The following is a 14,953-nucleotide window of genomic DNA, read 5'->3' as shown; positions in this document are numbered from 1 at the left end:
CTCACCCTCTTCTCTATATATCCTACTATATACCATTGCACATGAAAATTCCTGCCCATCCCAGCAGGTCTCCATCCGTCTCTCCATTTCAACATCCCTTTAAAATARTTGAAGTAAAATAGACAGGAGGGAGGAGAATGGACAGAACCCTTCTTATTCTTTCCCCAGAACTTCACACTGACCTAGAATCTTCATTTGGATAGGAGCTCACATAGGAAAGGACTCCTTCTATTCCTACCCCGAGCTCAGCATCAATTATATTATCAGTAGTTAGCTCTAAAATGTCTTAATGACCCCGATACTGCACAACTTTTAAGTTTAAGCAGGTGCTTCATTTCCAACGAAGTCARAGCATGCATTTTAATGCTTTGTTGAATCAATGCCCATAACCATTACTTGTCACAACAGAAGAGATAAGCCAAGATCAGGCTGATTGATAAAACGTTTAGCTTCCTGTTTAGCCGAACAGGATTTGTAGCAGTCAGCCATTACCAGCACAACAAATTAAAAGCCATGAAATGATACCTTTTTATTAGTAAATATTGTCAGACATAAAAAGTGAACCTTTAAGTTCCAAATTGAATTCTATTTACTATTTATATTATAGTCATTCCTAGAGCTGGAAGCCAGCCAGGTACTGCATTCTTTACAGAACGTAAAGTCTCATCCAAGTCACCAGGCAAACACCTGCAGGAGTTTCCCAACTCTTTTGCAAACTCTGTGCGTCTCTTTCCGGGCCCTTCCTCATGTTCTCTGCAGTGTCTCTATTCCATCAATTACCATCCTYTTGGCTTTAAATAAGAAAACTCAAAAAAACAGTTCAATTTGACACTTCAGTTCTCTCAAAACATTACAGTGCTGCAATGTTGGGGAGATGATGACAGGCTCTAGAGAGAGAAAAAAAAAAAGCAGTTCTAATCAAGAGGAGTTTCATTAACTTCTCTTTTCTAAGCCGGAGATCTCAAAAGCTGGATCGTGGCAGATGGACCTATCAGCACCTATCAGGTTCTCGCACACCTCTAGTCTCGCTCCACACTGCTCCAGCTAACCTTTCAGCCTCTATTCAGACTACTTGGTGCTTTCAAAATACATCCCCTCCTTTATTTCTTTTGTCCCTCTCTCCCTCTCTCTACTGATGCAACTTGCAACTTATTAAGGCACAACACAGCATCTCTCTTCCASTAGGCTACAGGAGATTGGAGGGAGAAAAGAGGTCTGTATAGAGCAAGAGCGATGAGGGATGCACAAGGGGAGGATTGGGAAAGYAAGAAAAAGTTAATGCAAGATAATTCCAGATGCATAAAGCCGACTTTACTGCAGAGACCAATGCCAGCTTTCTTATCACTAWGGCTGTCTGGCACAACCATCACAGTGCAAGAGAAGCAATAATGCTGTGCTGCGCCAGGGAAACGGCTCTTATTCTCCACCTGAAGTCCTGCACTAACCCTGGACACACCACGGATTATGATCCATAATATGAATCCCTGGGGTACCCTCCTTGCTGCTCCTCCAGTTCACTCTAGCCTCAGCCCTCAAGTTTTGCTTTGGAGCACAGTAAAGGTGTCAACACTTCATTCTTGGTCTTTCTAACCAGTCCTCCTCCCCACCACCTCAAACGTCAGCAAAATGAACACGCTTTTCTTCTCACTCCACAAGAAATTGGGCGAATATGTTCTGCAGCCGGGGATGGCCCTTCTCTTCAGACCTGCAGTTCTGTTCCCAGATTATCCTTTAGCCACTTTGAATAATCGTATCAGAACAGACAAAGTTCAGCAAGATAAGTGGTAGACCCTGGTTATCACATTACACTTCCCCTCAGGAAGAAAGACTTTCATTCAAACATGCCCTTAATGTGTTTCAGCGCATTCGGAAAAAGGGGAGGAAAGCAGGGGCCCGGGCTGAACCACCTCCCACCGATGTTCTCTCTGCCCCACTGCACAGGGCCAATTGTGCAAACGGGAGAGCAGGAGTCTGCAAGATAAGCAAGAACACACCAAAGTGTGTTCTCCCATCCTCTTATTCCTATAAGAGGGCATATCCCTAGGATCAGAAGTGGAAGCCAACGCATAGCAAGGTCTAGTGTCCAGAGCGAGCCACCTTTTAAGCGCAGCCCTGTTCTCTACGCGCAGCATCCTCCTCTCGTGGCTTCCATGTCTCCCTTGCTTATCTGGCTCAACTTCATCTCTCTGCCCAYCCTGGCTTTACTGGCCTGGAGAGCACCAAGGAGATGGTGCGGTGGATTTTCTCTCCCAAAGGATGCTGCTCCAGAAGCTGGTGCATGGGAGTGGTGCCTGGCAAGAGCAGGTTGGGCCCAAAAGYCCCAAGACTGGTCCTGTTTGTCTCTCCAGGCACCGCTGCTCCCCTGTCCTCTGGAAACACACCTGTTGGTTAATCATTCCTCAGACACGTTTAGCTTCCTGGGGCTCTTATCAGACGGTGCAAAGTCCAAGGGCAAGAGCTCGCCAATGAACAGCGCTCCCGGAAAGAGGCAAAGGGGCTACCCAGCAAGTTCTGCAGAGCAGGCAGCCACACCAGCCTGCACTCTGCAGGGCAGGGCCAGCCCGAGCAGGGGGATTCCTGGGCAAAGACATGCTGGAAGCCAAGCCGTGACCCAGGGCCCCGGCCAGGAAAGGCAGAGGAAGGGAAGACGCCTGTAGCACTGTTGACAGCCAGGAGCACTTGGATCACRGCCCCTTGCGCTCACCTTGCACAGCTCCCAGATCCAGGGATCAGTTAGGCCTTGTCTAGTGATAAATCCATGGGGGCGTGATAAGTACCTGATAACCAGGACAGGAGAAGTACAGTGGGGCTCCACTTCACTACTTTCCTTTAAACAGCAGCTTCTGTTTTTAGTTATCACTAAGTGACCAGGGACAGAGGATGACAYCAGAGCGAGAAACAGAGAAAGCAGAAGACAAAGGCACTTAACGCTAACAGAAGACAAAGTCTTCTTGGGAAAGTCCATGGGAAGAACAGCCTTCCCCACACACCATTCAGGTGGGCTCTACTTCTCTGGRCAGTGACCAGCTCTCTCTAGGGCTGACCATACCCACGGAGCCAGGAGTCACCCTCTTCTGTGGTTACTGCACCAGAGATATAAYAAACGGCATCAGTCTGGTCCCAGTAGGTCAGTCCTCATAAATCATAGAATCATAATGGTTGGACAAGATCTTCAAGGACATCGAGTCAAACCRTAAGCCCTTCGACACCCTGCGTGCTAAACCRCGTCCCCAAGTGCCTCATCTAGAGACGCTTCCTGAATGTTTCCAGAGATGGTTCCCGCAGCCGCTCCGCTCTGCTCTGGCAGTAACGGGTGAGGTTGTGGAGGGGAACCTGCTTCAGTTACAGCTCCAGACAGGAGGCAGGCCCCAGGTCACAAGAGGCCAAATGGGAGGCCTTAGGGCCCCAAGGAAGCAGCCAAAACCACAGCTGTCACCATGTCTTCTCAGCCGGCAGGGTGCATCAGGSAACTGCTGAGGTGACCTGGGTTTCCAGGTGGATGTTTTTGGTGTCACAGAATCTGCCTCACTTCCACACCCTTGAAGGCAGCCCTATTTCCAGCAAAGAGGCCAAAGCAGCCCCTTCCCTTGCTCCCTGCAGGGTCCCACCCTCCGGGAGGGCAAGAGGAACAACGGGGACCTGATGGCGGTGCCAGCTGGGTCTGTGGCCACAAGAGCTTTCGTCCTCCRGGCTCTCCAGCCTGTTAGATATACAGGGCATGGGACATACAATGAGACAAATGCCATGTTGAGCTTGGCGAACGCTCCTCATAAACCAGCCCCAGGTCCTACTTCTAGGCTAAAGAGGAACCTCAGTTTAACCTCCAGACTAGACCTGCACCCATAGATACAGCTCATGGCAACAAGCTAACTATGTGTTCTCCCTGCACCACAGGAGGCCACGTTAGCCACAGCTCCCCCATCAGCTGCTCAATCACCCCATTTTCATTGCTGCCTTCTCAGGCTCAGGTAAATCCTCACGGGACTCCTCCTTTCACAGAGCTCCTGGCACACAAATACTCCCCCGTCCAAACACCTTTGGAAAGGGCACTGAGTGCCTTTGGAATGAGTCATGCCGGGCTACCTCCCCACAGGTTGTATCCGCATGGAGTCATGCTAAAAAAGCGTGGATTCTTCCCACGCTTCAGACACAGCACCAAAAAGAAACCACGTTACCCCATAAGGCTCCTGGCCCCAGCCAGCTTTTCAGCTAGCCCGATAGGGTCCGGGTCAGCCCCTCAGCTGACGGGTCTGCACCATCATCTCACAACAGGCTGCATGGGGTCAGTGCTGGCGCTAACCTATGAGTGAATGAGGAAGGGCTTCGGGATGCACTTCTTCCTCACTCTTCTTAGCTACCTCCTACCGAACACCGCCTGGGTCCACTCGAAGCACAGCTCCTAGCACACAAAACTATGGAAGACACACGAACCAAAATGTGGGCAAAGGATCTCTCRCTTTCTATGGAGGAGGCTCCATGGCTGCATAGAGCTCTTCCCGACTCGCAACACACCTCCTATAATTCCCTAAGGGATTCACTCTCGCCCAAACAACTCTGGCCTTCTATCACCTGGATGTCCCTTCTCCTTCTCTTGCCCCAGAGAAAAAAAAGATTTCTTTAGAAACGGGGGAAAAGGCAGAGCCCACAGCAGCACGATAGCTGCAGGAGCACTTGTTAAGCAGCTGATGGCTCTGCACCAGTCTTGCACTGCGGAGCAAATGAGGACAAGCGCTCAGGTGCTGGGAACCTCTCCTGCAGTCGACTCTGCCGCGATGGAAGCGGCAGCCTCCCCCCGTACCCAAACAGGTCCCCTGGGGCTTAGCCCAGCTCGCAGCCCGCCGCCAACGAGCTCAAGGGAGCACCTCTCTGCCCTCCCTCCCCTGCCCAGATGGACGGAGCTTTGCTAACCCACAGTCCCACGTTAACCCAGGGCTCGTGCTGACGCCAGGCGGAAGCTCAGGTAGGCTGCGGAAGCTGGAGACAGAGGGCAGAGAGAGATGACCAGGAAATAATCCATGTGGAAAGAGAGATGGAGAGGCAGAGGGGAAAGCAAGCTTCCTGGTGGYAGGGCTGGGGGATCTGTGCGGTTACCTGCTCGGATCCAGCGCATCCTGAGCATGGCGAGAGCAGAGGTCAGGCTGCTGCTGGCTCCCCGCTCTCCCCCTCTCTCATTACGTTGCCCGGCTCAGCTGGTCTGGGTCCCAGGGCTGCTGCTCGCAGGCTTTTCTGTTCCCCAGGGAAGAGTGGGAGGGACAGGGAGCAAGCTGGGAGGCTGCTGCCGCGCGGGATTTGGGTCTGCGAGGGGATTACCRAGAGGGATGGTCATGTGTTTCTGCTGTACCAGGTTCCCCAGGACCATTCTGTCACGGGCTAGCCCTGTTCTGCAAAGCACTCCACACAAAGCCTCTTACCTTCCCCGCCACACCAAGCAGGCCCAGGGACAAAGTCTCTGCTTCCCCGACTCTCCTTGGCCTAAGGGGAGCTGGGTCTGGGCACCAGCACGGGAGCAAAGCACCTGGATCTAGCTGCAGCAAAGATCTTACCGCGCTTTTCATAGAAACTCCACGGYCCTGCACTGCCTTTCACGGGTGCTTGCTCTCTGCCTTTGCTCTGCTCCCACCATACAGCTCCATAGGAGCCCTGCAGGAAAGCCTCTCCGCAGCACAGCGTCCGAGCCAAGGAAGCACTCAAGGGACACAGAAACGATGGGCCAAGCAGCATTCCTCAGCCTCTGGAAAACCAGCGTGAAACCTGGGACCCAAGAAWGCTGTTATTCTATATAATTCAAGGGAACGAGCAGCTCTGACGTGCTGGTGTTGGAAAGGTCTTCCCCATCCTTTTGCATCTGCAAGAGCGAAGAGACTCCCACCGCGAAACCCCTGAACACAAGCCCTGCAAACGGCCCCTGGACCCCCACTTAGGTCTCAACTGGTCCTATCCCAAACATACATCCATGCTGTTAAAAAAGCAGCCCRCTGTTTTACTGTGACTCTTACTCAGACTCCTTCAAATTCCTGCCCGGTCCAGCCGGGACTGAAGCTCTCTCTGCTYGGAGCAACTCTCTGGCTAATACCAGCTGCCACCAGCAGCCAGGGACCATCCGTCTCAGTGAAGATCTCCTCCACCACTAGTCAAYGGGCACTGCTCAAAGTAGGTGGTTATTCCAACTCCCTTGGGCTCACGGCTTTGCTGCTTCACATCAATAAGAATTCCACCAGGGAAGCCCTCCTCGGCTCATCCTCATCCATCGTCAAATCCCTGTGCGGATCAATGCACCAGGACAAGCAGACAGGGGGAAACGCCAAGCATTGTTCTCTGCCTTAGCCCCATCATTTCACCTTCCTGATCCAGGGAAAATGCACTTCCTCCTCTGGGGCTTCCTACACAACCCACACGTCAACGCTCCAGACTTTCCTTGCCCATTCCCTATCTCCTTGCCTATTCCCTATCTCCCGGCGTTTCCGAGTGCCCTGCTTGCCGCGTCCCCGCGCGGGGAGCTGCCCATTCCCCTGCCCCCAGGCCCCGCTCTGCACATCTTTCCCGATGCACATTCCTTAACAGCCTCTTATCTCATAAATTAGCGGAGAGAGAGAGGGATCCCAAATAGCTGAGCTCTGTCGTAACCGTTTCCCTTACGTGAGCGGTGGGCAGGGAGGAAGGTAAGGTTTCCAGAAGGATGCCAGCCAAGGGTCAGGCGCTCTCGACTCCCTCCTTTTCCTTTGATACCAAATACAAATGCTTTAGGTAAACATTCCCCATACTATAGAAGGTCCAAGCTGAGCTCCTCTGCCTTCCCTGCCAGGATCCTCAGCATCCCACGCTCTGTGCCTTCTCTAAACCTTCCCAGCTGCCTGTCATCAGCTCTCCTCACCAGGAGGTCCTGGGCACTAATCTGTTTGCTAGCTACAGTAAAAACAAACAACAAATTAATGATAATTTTCAAAATTATTATTTTCAAAATTATTATCAAGGGACTCTTGCAACTGAGGAAATCCATCAGATTGAGCCTTGCTTTCCACTGGCCGGACCRGGCAGTGAGACCTGAGGTTTTAGCAACACTCTCACCTCCAGGAAAATGTCCTGCTCCAGAGACAGATCTCGCTGCCCGTCTTCAGAGCTAGCGTAAAAGAGGATTTGGGACCAGCGCAGACACCAATGCTCTTGCACACCTCAGATAAGCCATTTAGCCTCTCACGAGTACAGCCTGCACTCCCCAAAAGTCTGCAGGCAGAGACCAGTTAATCCCTGTCTGATGCTCTGAAATACCAAGTGCTATATAGGCACCAAAGGATTACTCTTAAATATGGCGGGATTGCTTAGAGCAGACTCAAATCCGGTTTCAAGCAAAGGAAAGGGAATTCCCAAATTATMTCAGAGTTTTCAACGTACAGGAAGAAATCCCAAGTGTGAAATCTCCACTTAGATGGACGATGATCCGTGAGAAGGACACAGATTGCACTGCTAAGCAGGGCACGGCTTGAGCAYGCATTCCCCACGGAAAGGGAAGGAGCAGGCTCAGTTTAAACAAGTTATAGGATAGCAACAAATCCATTCTGCTAAGGAGTTTATCTCTGCAAATTAACATTAAGTCTAACAGGCCTATTGCTCACTATTGTATTACCCATTTAGAAATCATTCATCCTTTAGGACATAGAGATTCCAGGGCAAATTGGACTCCATGCGGTAAAGACGGCAAACTAAAGCAGCAGCCTTCACCTCTAAATAACAGAATATCAGTTCGGTTGCTTCAAAGCATTGCGATTAATGAGTGTACACCAGAGACCAGAGCCCTTTTTCTTCCCCTCTTTCTTCATGAACTGAACCAAACAGCAACCCTTCGTGTTAAAGCTCCTTCCTCAGTGCCCTCCCGCCCTCAGCAATATGCAGCGTTCAATCACACCTCAAAAGGAACATCGCTGCTCAAGGGAAATAGAGAGCCACGCTGGAGTCCACGACGAAATTAAGCATTCAGAGAAAGACGTTACGTAACTGAGCAACTAAAAGAGACCAAGAAATATCCCCCGGCCTGTTTCCCTCACTCTCTGTTTTCCCAGGGACAGAATGTTTCCAGCTCAATCCCTTCCTCGCGGAGGCAGAAACATAGACAGAAAGACAGATAGATAAAAAGGCTTAAAAAMTACGCTTTTAGAGAGCAATGAGGTAGCCTTCCTCTACACAAAAACAAGAAACACAAAGGCTAATGCCGAAATAACAAGAGGGTGTCGACTCCGCACGGACACCAGGGATGCGCACCATGCTGAGGACAGGACGCAGGTAGGACAGGACTGTGGAACTTTGTCCAAGTGTAACCCTGAAAACAAGCCGATYCCCAGAGGCCGAGAAGGAATCAAGCGGGGAGTACATGGTAAGAACCCACACAGTGAAGCTTTCCACCCTCACTAATTCCGATCCTTCTGGGAATCCAGGATCATGGCTAGAAACAACAGGAGGTGCTTTTCCCTTTGAAACAGAAGGGAGGTGTTACTGAGGCATCTCACAGATGCCACAGAGGTGAAAAGGAGAGGTAGGTAGCTTGAGCTTGCATTCAACCCAAGTCATTCCCCAGAACATCATCTGCTTGTGGCACCTTCACTGCCTTCCACAGGTCGAGGCCATTCAACCGAGCGGACTCTTCACAAACCGTGTGTGCAGAGCAGGAGCAGGCAGCACGCTCTGGAACTGGAGGAGCCCAGCGAGAGGGCGCAGAAAATTCAGCCTCGGGGCCTGACCCACGTCCACACCAGGGCAATGGGCATTAACCCAGCACACCTCTCTGCCGCTCGCGGCAGGGTCCGTTCACACGACGGAGTCTAACTAGGATAGTGCAAGCAACCACATAGGGCCCCTGCTTGACACACTCATTTCTCTTTCTCCTTCCTTTAGCACGGGAATCCGCACATCAGGAGCCTACACCAAGCTGCAAGGCTCACACAACTAAAACATCAACCCAGGAAAAAGCCCACCAGGCATCAAAGGGAACTGGGTGTGGGCTGACAGGGGAGGGCATCAGAAAAAGGGAAACAAAATCAGTGGGCAAGACAGAGAGGCAAAAGGAAGAGTGAAAGGAGTAAACAAATGCAGAGGAAACAGCAGCCCTGAGATGCTCAAGGAACAATGAGGTGCATGGATAGCAGCTGGGGGCCGCACGTTAACCCAGCTTCCCAGCTGAATGCAGCAGCTGAGCTCCACACACTCCTCTGTGAGCGACCACATCCCATTCCCACTTGACAGCCTGATTTCTCTTTAATTAATTAAAGAATTTATAATTAAGCACATTATCAAATTTGGTTGCAATAAAAGTTGCCGCCAGTTTGCACTTAAGCGATAGAGACACGAATCAACGGTCACGCGTGGCCCGTAGGCGCGCAGAGCCCTGTCTGGACAACACCGACCTACAGAAGCTGGTTAAAGGGAAGGGTTTGAGGCTCGCTGCTGAACACTAGTGCTGGAATACGGGCTACGTTCTAGCCCCAAGAAGGGCAATTCCCCCAGTGAAAGCTTGCAACAAGCGCGCAAGCACTGCAGCATTCCCAACATGCAAAAAACAAGCACAGAAGCCTCTAATCCTGAGCTAAGTAGACGGGCGGCTGGAGTTTGCTGTTTGGTGTTGTCTGTGATCCATTCCAGAAGCAGGAGCCTTCAAGGGGGCTACGCCTGCTCCGAGATGAGGCCCATAGYGGGGTCCTTGCCGGGGTACATGCTGGTGTCCAAGGAGAGCCACACGGCATTCCCAAACCCCGCTGCGCCGGCGGCTCCCGCTCGTGATCCCCGCGCCCGCGCTGCTCGGGAGGCTGCCCCCCAGTCCCGCCCAGCACCAACCCCGCTGGGAGCCGGCGGAGCGCTGGGAGCCGCTGGGTGCCGCGGCGGCGGCCGGGCCCCGCTGCCCGCCCGCGCCCCCCGAGCCGCGGGGGCGCCGCTTACCCTCGAAGAAGCGCTGCAGAGCCTCCGTCTCGTCCACCACCTCCATGGCCGAGCGCCGCGCGGCGTGGGGCTAGTGGGGGCGCCCGCAGCGGGGCATCCCCCCCGTCCCGCGGGCCGCTCGCGCTGGGGCCGCGCTGCCCTGGGCGCCGCTCAGCGCCCCGCGCCGCCGCCGCCCCCGCGGCGGGCTCCCGGTGCCGGTGCGGGCGGCGAGCGCGGCCGCCCGCTGCGCATCGGCCTCCGCCGAGCGCTGCGCTGCGCCCCGAGCCGCGCTGCGGGCGGCCCCGCTCCGCCCCGCCGTCCCGGTCCCGCCCCGCCGTCCCGGTCCCGGTCCCGCCCCGCGGTCCCGCTCGGCCCCGCTCCGCCCCGCCGTCCCGGTCCCGCTCCGCCCCGCCGTCCCGCTCCGCGCCCCGGCAGCGCCGGGCGAGGCTCCCCCCGCCAAAACGCCCCGCGTTTCGCCCAGCAAACGTGAGCCCCGAAGGGGGAACGGGAGCGCAAACACTGTCCTTAAAACGTGCCCCCTTTTCCGCTAGAAGAGGAGGGAAAAAACCCACCCCGGCGGCGGGGGGAGGACAGGCAGTTGTGTTTCCTTCCCCAGATGTGGCCACAATCAATAATAATGCCTTAAAAAAAATAACAGTACAGTATCTAAATGAAGTTACAGTTATCTCACCACAGTTAACCAAGCGCAGAGCCCCTGCCAGCCCCACACTGTGGGGCCATTCTCTTCGGGGCAGATAAAGCGCACAATGAGGTTTTGTCCATCCCCACAAACCAATTCAGAAGGGCAGATTCTCTTATATATATAAATATATTTTTCTCTCTCACACAGCTGTGCAGTGACCAATTCTTCTCTGGGGAGGGGAACGGGGAGAGGAGGGGGCTGATGTTTGGGATAGTAATAGGTCTATTATTTCAGGGTTGGAAAGAAAGAGCTCAACAGCCTTTTCTTCTTCTCCCTCTCTCTCCCTCCCTCTCTTTCTATTAAGACAATTGTTATTCTCTGTTACCCCACACCCCCGTCCCTACATACATATATCACATACACACACGCTCATCTTCCCCAGCCCCCCAGCTTCAGACACAAGCTRGGAAGGAAGCAAAACATCTCTCCGCTGAGATTTATCTTCGCCGTGGAGCCTGTAGCTAAGCCAGGTCTAAATCTGGTCAGTTCCTTTGTCTTTGTTAGATATTAGGCCTCTATCCCACAGTTAAACTCTCCCAAACGCAATAAGAAGCCAGGGCAGAATCCAAACATAACCAGGGCTAACTCTGAGGACTGTGTTTCTCTCCTCCTGCGGAGTGTGCCCAGGCATCCGGGGGAACTATTGATAAGTTTAGGAACACATTGCCCAGAGAGGTATGGAGTTTCCTTCTCTAGCGATACTCAAGCCCACGCAGACATCATCCCGTGCAATGTGCTCTAGGTGGCCCTGCTTGTGCAGGCGGGATGGACTAGCTGATCTCCACAGGTCCCTCCCAATCTCAGCCCTTCCGTGACTCTGGGATTATCCGCAGAAAAGGCCCTCTTGCCCCCCTGCCGGTCCAGCAGGGTTAGTCAGGGGACACCAGGGAAGTGGAAGCCATTCTTCAAGTCATAGGAGGAAACATAAAATTCTTTGGTGTTCCAGGGATGCAAAAAATCCGAAGATAGGTGTTAGGAGAGGGAATATCAGCCTGATCAGGCTGCCGCATTGCACTTCCACGCTCCAGGTCCTACCACGAGCGAGGCTAGGCTTGTGTTGTCTGTTCACACACACAGAAGCACACACGTGTAACGGGTATATGAGACTGGGCGCACACACCAACACGGACAAACATACTCAGCACTCCCACAMCCTGTTCCAGTGACCCTATCCTGCTGCCCTCTCTGGTTGATCAGGGGAAGGCCTGTCAGTGGRACATACATATACGCTTATGTGCAATGTGGGGCCCTCTGCTAGCTGGGCTTAGACACACTTAGTCTTCCCAGTAGCTGGTCCCTGCATCCTGCGTCTCCCTCACCCAAGTTCACARGATGGCTGAGGTTGGAAGGGACCTCTAGGGATCATCCAGTCCAACCCCCTGCTCCAGCAGGGACACCCAGAGCACGGGCCACAGGGTGACATCCAGGCRGGTTTGGAGACCTCCAGAGGAGGAGCCTCCCCAGCCTCCCTGGGCAGTCYGTGCCAGGGCTCGGGCACCCTCACAGCCAAGTTGAGCCCCTGGACGCCCGCAGCCCCACACGTGGCTGGGACCGGCCTCCTCACGGCCTCCCCTCCACCCCACAGCCTCTCAGGTCTCATTGCACCTCCCAAACAAACCTTGTCATCTCGGGCAGTTGKGCAGGAATCCCCCGATCCCACCAGTAGCCTCTAACCAGCAGCCCGACTCCAGGCTCAGGATGCTGGCGCTCAGACACACCTGCACGCAGGAAAGACTCTTTCMCACAGGAAAACAGAAGAGGAATCTGATAAGAAGGCAGAACAGACTGCGCTGATCAGGCACAGGGCCAGTCCAGCTTATTGGCCAGCGACCTGTTTAYAAGTGACAGGCCCTTTCATCCCCCTTTTGCTGTTTTCCCACATTCTTTCTTCCCCTAAGCTTGATCTCCCATTCTCCCCCTCTTGGCTTCTTCCCCCAAACATCCCATAATAGGTCAAGCAATAACTCGCTGTCTTTGGGCGACAGCACTAGGCTGGCCAGATGTATGTGCCCAGCACATCCACACGTAGGCTTGAAATGCTTCTATCCGTGTACACGTCTGACACCTTTGCCATGGTATCAGGCATTTCAGATTGCTCACAGATGTCACTCCCAAGCAGCATTCCTGCTTGTCCAAATCCGAGCAAGCCGCCTGGGAATCCCGTGCCAYGCTTCCTGCTCCCAAGCCAGTGCCCGGTGACTTAGAACAAGCCTCTTCCCTAGGCTGGGTTTATCATCTCCGTTCTTTCCCTAGTATCTGAATCAAGCCAGGTACAGATCTCCTTTGTCCCTTTCACCTTACTTGTCTTAATACATGTTTGTCTTCCTGGAATACAGCTCAGATCTCTGTCCCRAAGAGCTGGTGTTTCTGTTTCTGGACCTAATTAAGGAAGAAAGGATTGACTGGGAATACACTCCTGATGGGTGTGAGGTATGCACCCACCTCCATGCCTTTTGGACTGAAAGAGGACATTTGGTCCCTTATTGAAACCACTGCAGCAGTTAGATTTGTATAATCCCACCGCAGYGCCCTATTTGCGCCCCTTTTCCTTGTGACGTCTCCGTGCTGCCATTCCCGCTGCCTCTCTTCCTCTGGCCCCATCCTCCCCATTCCCCTCGTCTCTCCCCCGGCACACACTCACTCCCTTCCTCACTTCCCCGGGTCCCGCTCCCTGCAAACAACGACTCTCTCCGCACCGTGCGGCCAGCCGGGAGCGCGAGCCAGGGAGGGCGTGGAGGAGCATTACTCACGGAAGGTGTGGGTGCTGCTCCCTCCGGCGCTCAATTTCAAAGTCCATTTTAAAATAACAACAAAATAATTGCACTGTTCTCCCTTGCCAGCCCCAAAACCCAGCCCCCGGGCACAGTTAGGCTTTTGAGACACAGCGGTGAGACTGGTTGTTGCCTTTTTATCTTCTTGGCACCAACTGTGGACACCCCAGTCCCTGCACCAACGGGACTCCCTGGTAACTGGGAGTCGGACACCATATCCCATGGGATACTCCCAGAAAAGCTAACCCTATTCCAAGCTGGGCGAGAGGAACTAGATCTACCAAGCCAAGCCCATGTAGACACATGCACCCGCGGAGAGACTCCTGGGCTTCGCTTTTACCTACAAGCGAGGCCGGATTGTGAGAGCTGCTGAAAACAGGCAGTGGGAAAAAGAGATGATGTTTCCCTGACAGGGACCTGCTGTCCACGGATCTGGGCACACAAGTACAATTCATCCTATTTCAAACAAAACGTCTCATTAATGTGGCTAGCATGAGATTCAGCTGAGCAGAGCACAGGGGTCAAAAGATTGCTCCCAATGTGACTCTGCATTGAGCTGACCAACAGGCTGCTTATTAGTTTTTGGAGATCTGGCAATACTGAATATCTTGTATTAATAGTTTGTACAGATTATATTTTCTTAGTGTTCAAAGATATATTTCTTAGGGATCCTAAGCACATATCAGTTTAGATTTTGATCCGCAGCCCATTAAGGTCACTAGAAATTATCATTTACCTGAATTTCACTATTGTGGAAAACAAGGTGCAGCTAGGGTTTAAGCGTCCATATCAAAGGTAGCTTTACATCAGCAGTCTTCATTGCTATTCTTTGGTTTTCGCCTGTTTTCTTCAGGAAACGATGCTTACAGAATCACACTGTGCGTGCAGCTGTGCCTCGCTATCAAACTTCGGGCTGCTCTAGCCAGTCTCCTCTGCGTTTAACACAGGGGCAGGCATCTGAAAGACGCTTTTCAGAAACTCAGTTCCTAAAAGGTTTGTGAAAACAGAGGGAAGGACAAGATGATCACTGTCTCGTGAAGGCAGAAGTCATGGTGTCAGCTTCACCTCTAGCAGGCACCGAGCACTTCCCACTGCAGCAATCGGCACTACACCAGTGAGGATCTCTGCCTTTTCAATTCAACCAGGACTTGGACTTCCACCACTCCCATAACTTTCTGGGACAACTGCGTAGGGGTGAACTCACCGAAAACCCTGCAACCAATAACACCCTAAGGGACAYGGGTCCTCACAAGCTGCCGGTGTGAAGATGGACAAGGACCTGAAGGGAACATCCACAGCAGCCGGAGTGGCTCGTTTCTGCAAGGAAAAAATGCAAATGTGGGCTTGAATCTTCCCAGGGTCAATAGAAAAGACTTCTATTGTCTTTTCCTTTCTATTGCTTATACCTATTTGCTTATATATTGATATATTGCTTATATCAGCTTATACCTGTCCCAGGGTTTGTAGTCAGCTCATTCTCAGAGCTGATATATTCTGCTTAAGTGCAGAACTTGCATATTGCCCATTATTCTGCTACACAGGGCTACGAGGAAGCTTCTTTCCTTGACTCCACCCGACT

General features: G+C 52.7%; 1 protein-coding gene across 4 annotated transcripts in view; it reads right to left on the bottom strand.

The window, feature by feature from the left end:
* Positions 1-9,973, bottom strand: part of MYRF (myelin regulatory factor) — a 72,546-nt gene extending 62,573 nt beyond the window's left edge. For all 4 annotated transcript variants that reach the window (XM_026045611.1, XM_026045614.1, XM_026045613.1 and 1 more), the window contains exon 1: positions 9,922-9,973. In XM_026045611.1, coding sequence (XP_025901396.1) covers positions 9,922-9,967 — 46 coding nt within the window. In that variant the 5' untranslated portion in view covers positions 9,968-9,973. The remainder of the gene's footprint in view (positions 1-9,921) is intronic.
* Positions 9,974-14,953: the final 4,980 nt, after the last annotated feature.

Source organism: Nothoprocta perdicaria, unplaced genomic scaffold, assembly GCF_003342845.1.
Source record: "Nothoprocta perdicaria isolate Ctin4 unplaced genomic scaffold, notPer1 scaffold_405, whole genome shotgun sequence".
In the NCBI taxonomy this organism is placed as follows: domain Eukaryota; kingdom Metazoa; phylum Chordata; class Aves; order Tinamiformes; family Tinamidae; genus Nothoprocta; species Nothoprocta perdicaria.
The sequence above is the reverse complement of the archived record's forward strand: the minus strand, read 5'-3'. Positions and strand labels throughout refer to the sequence as shown.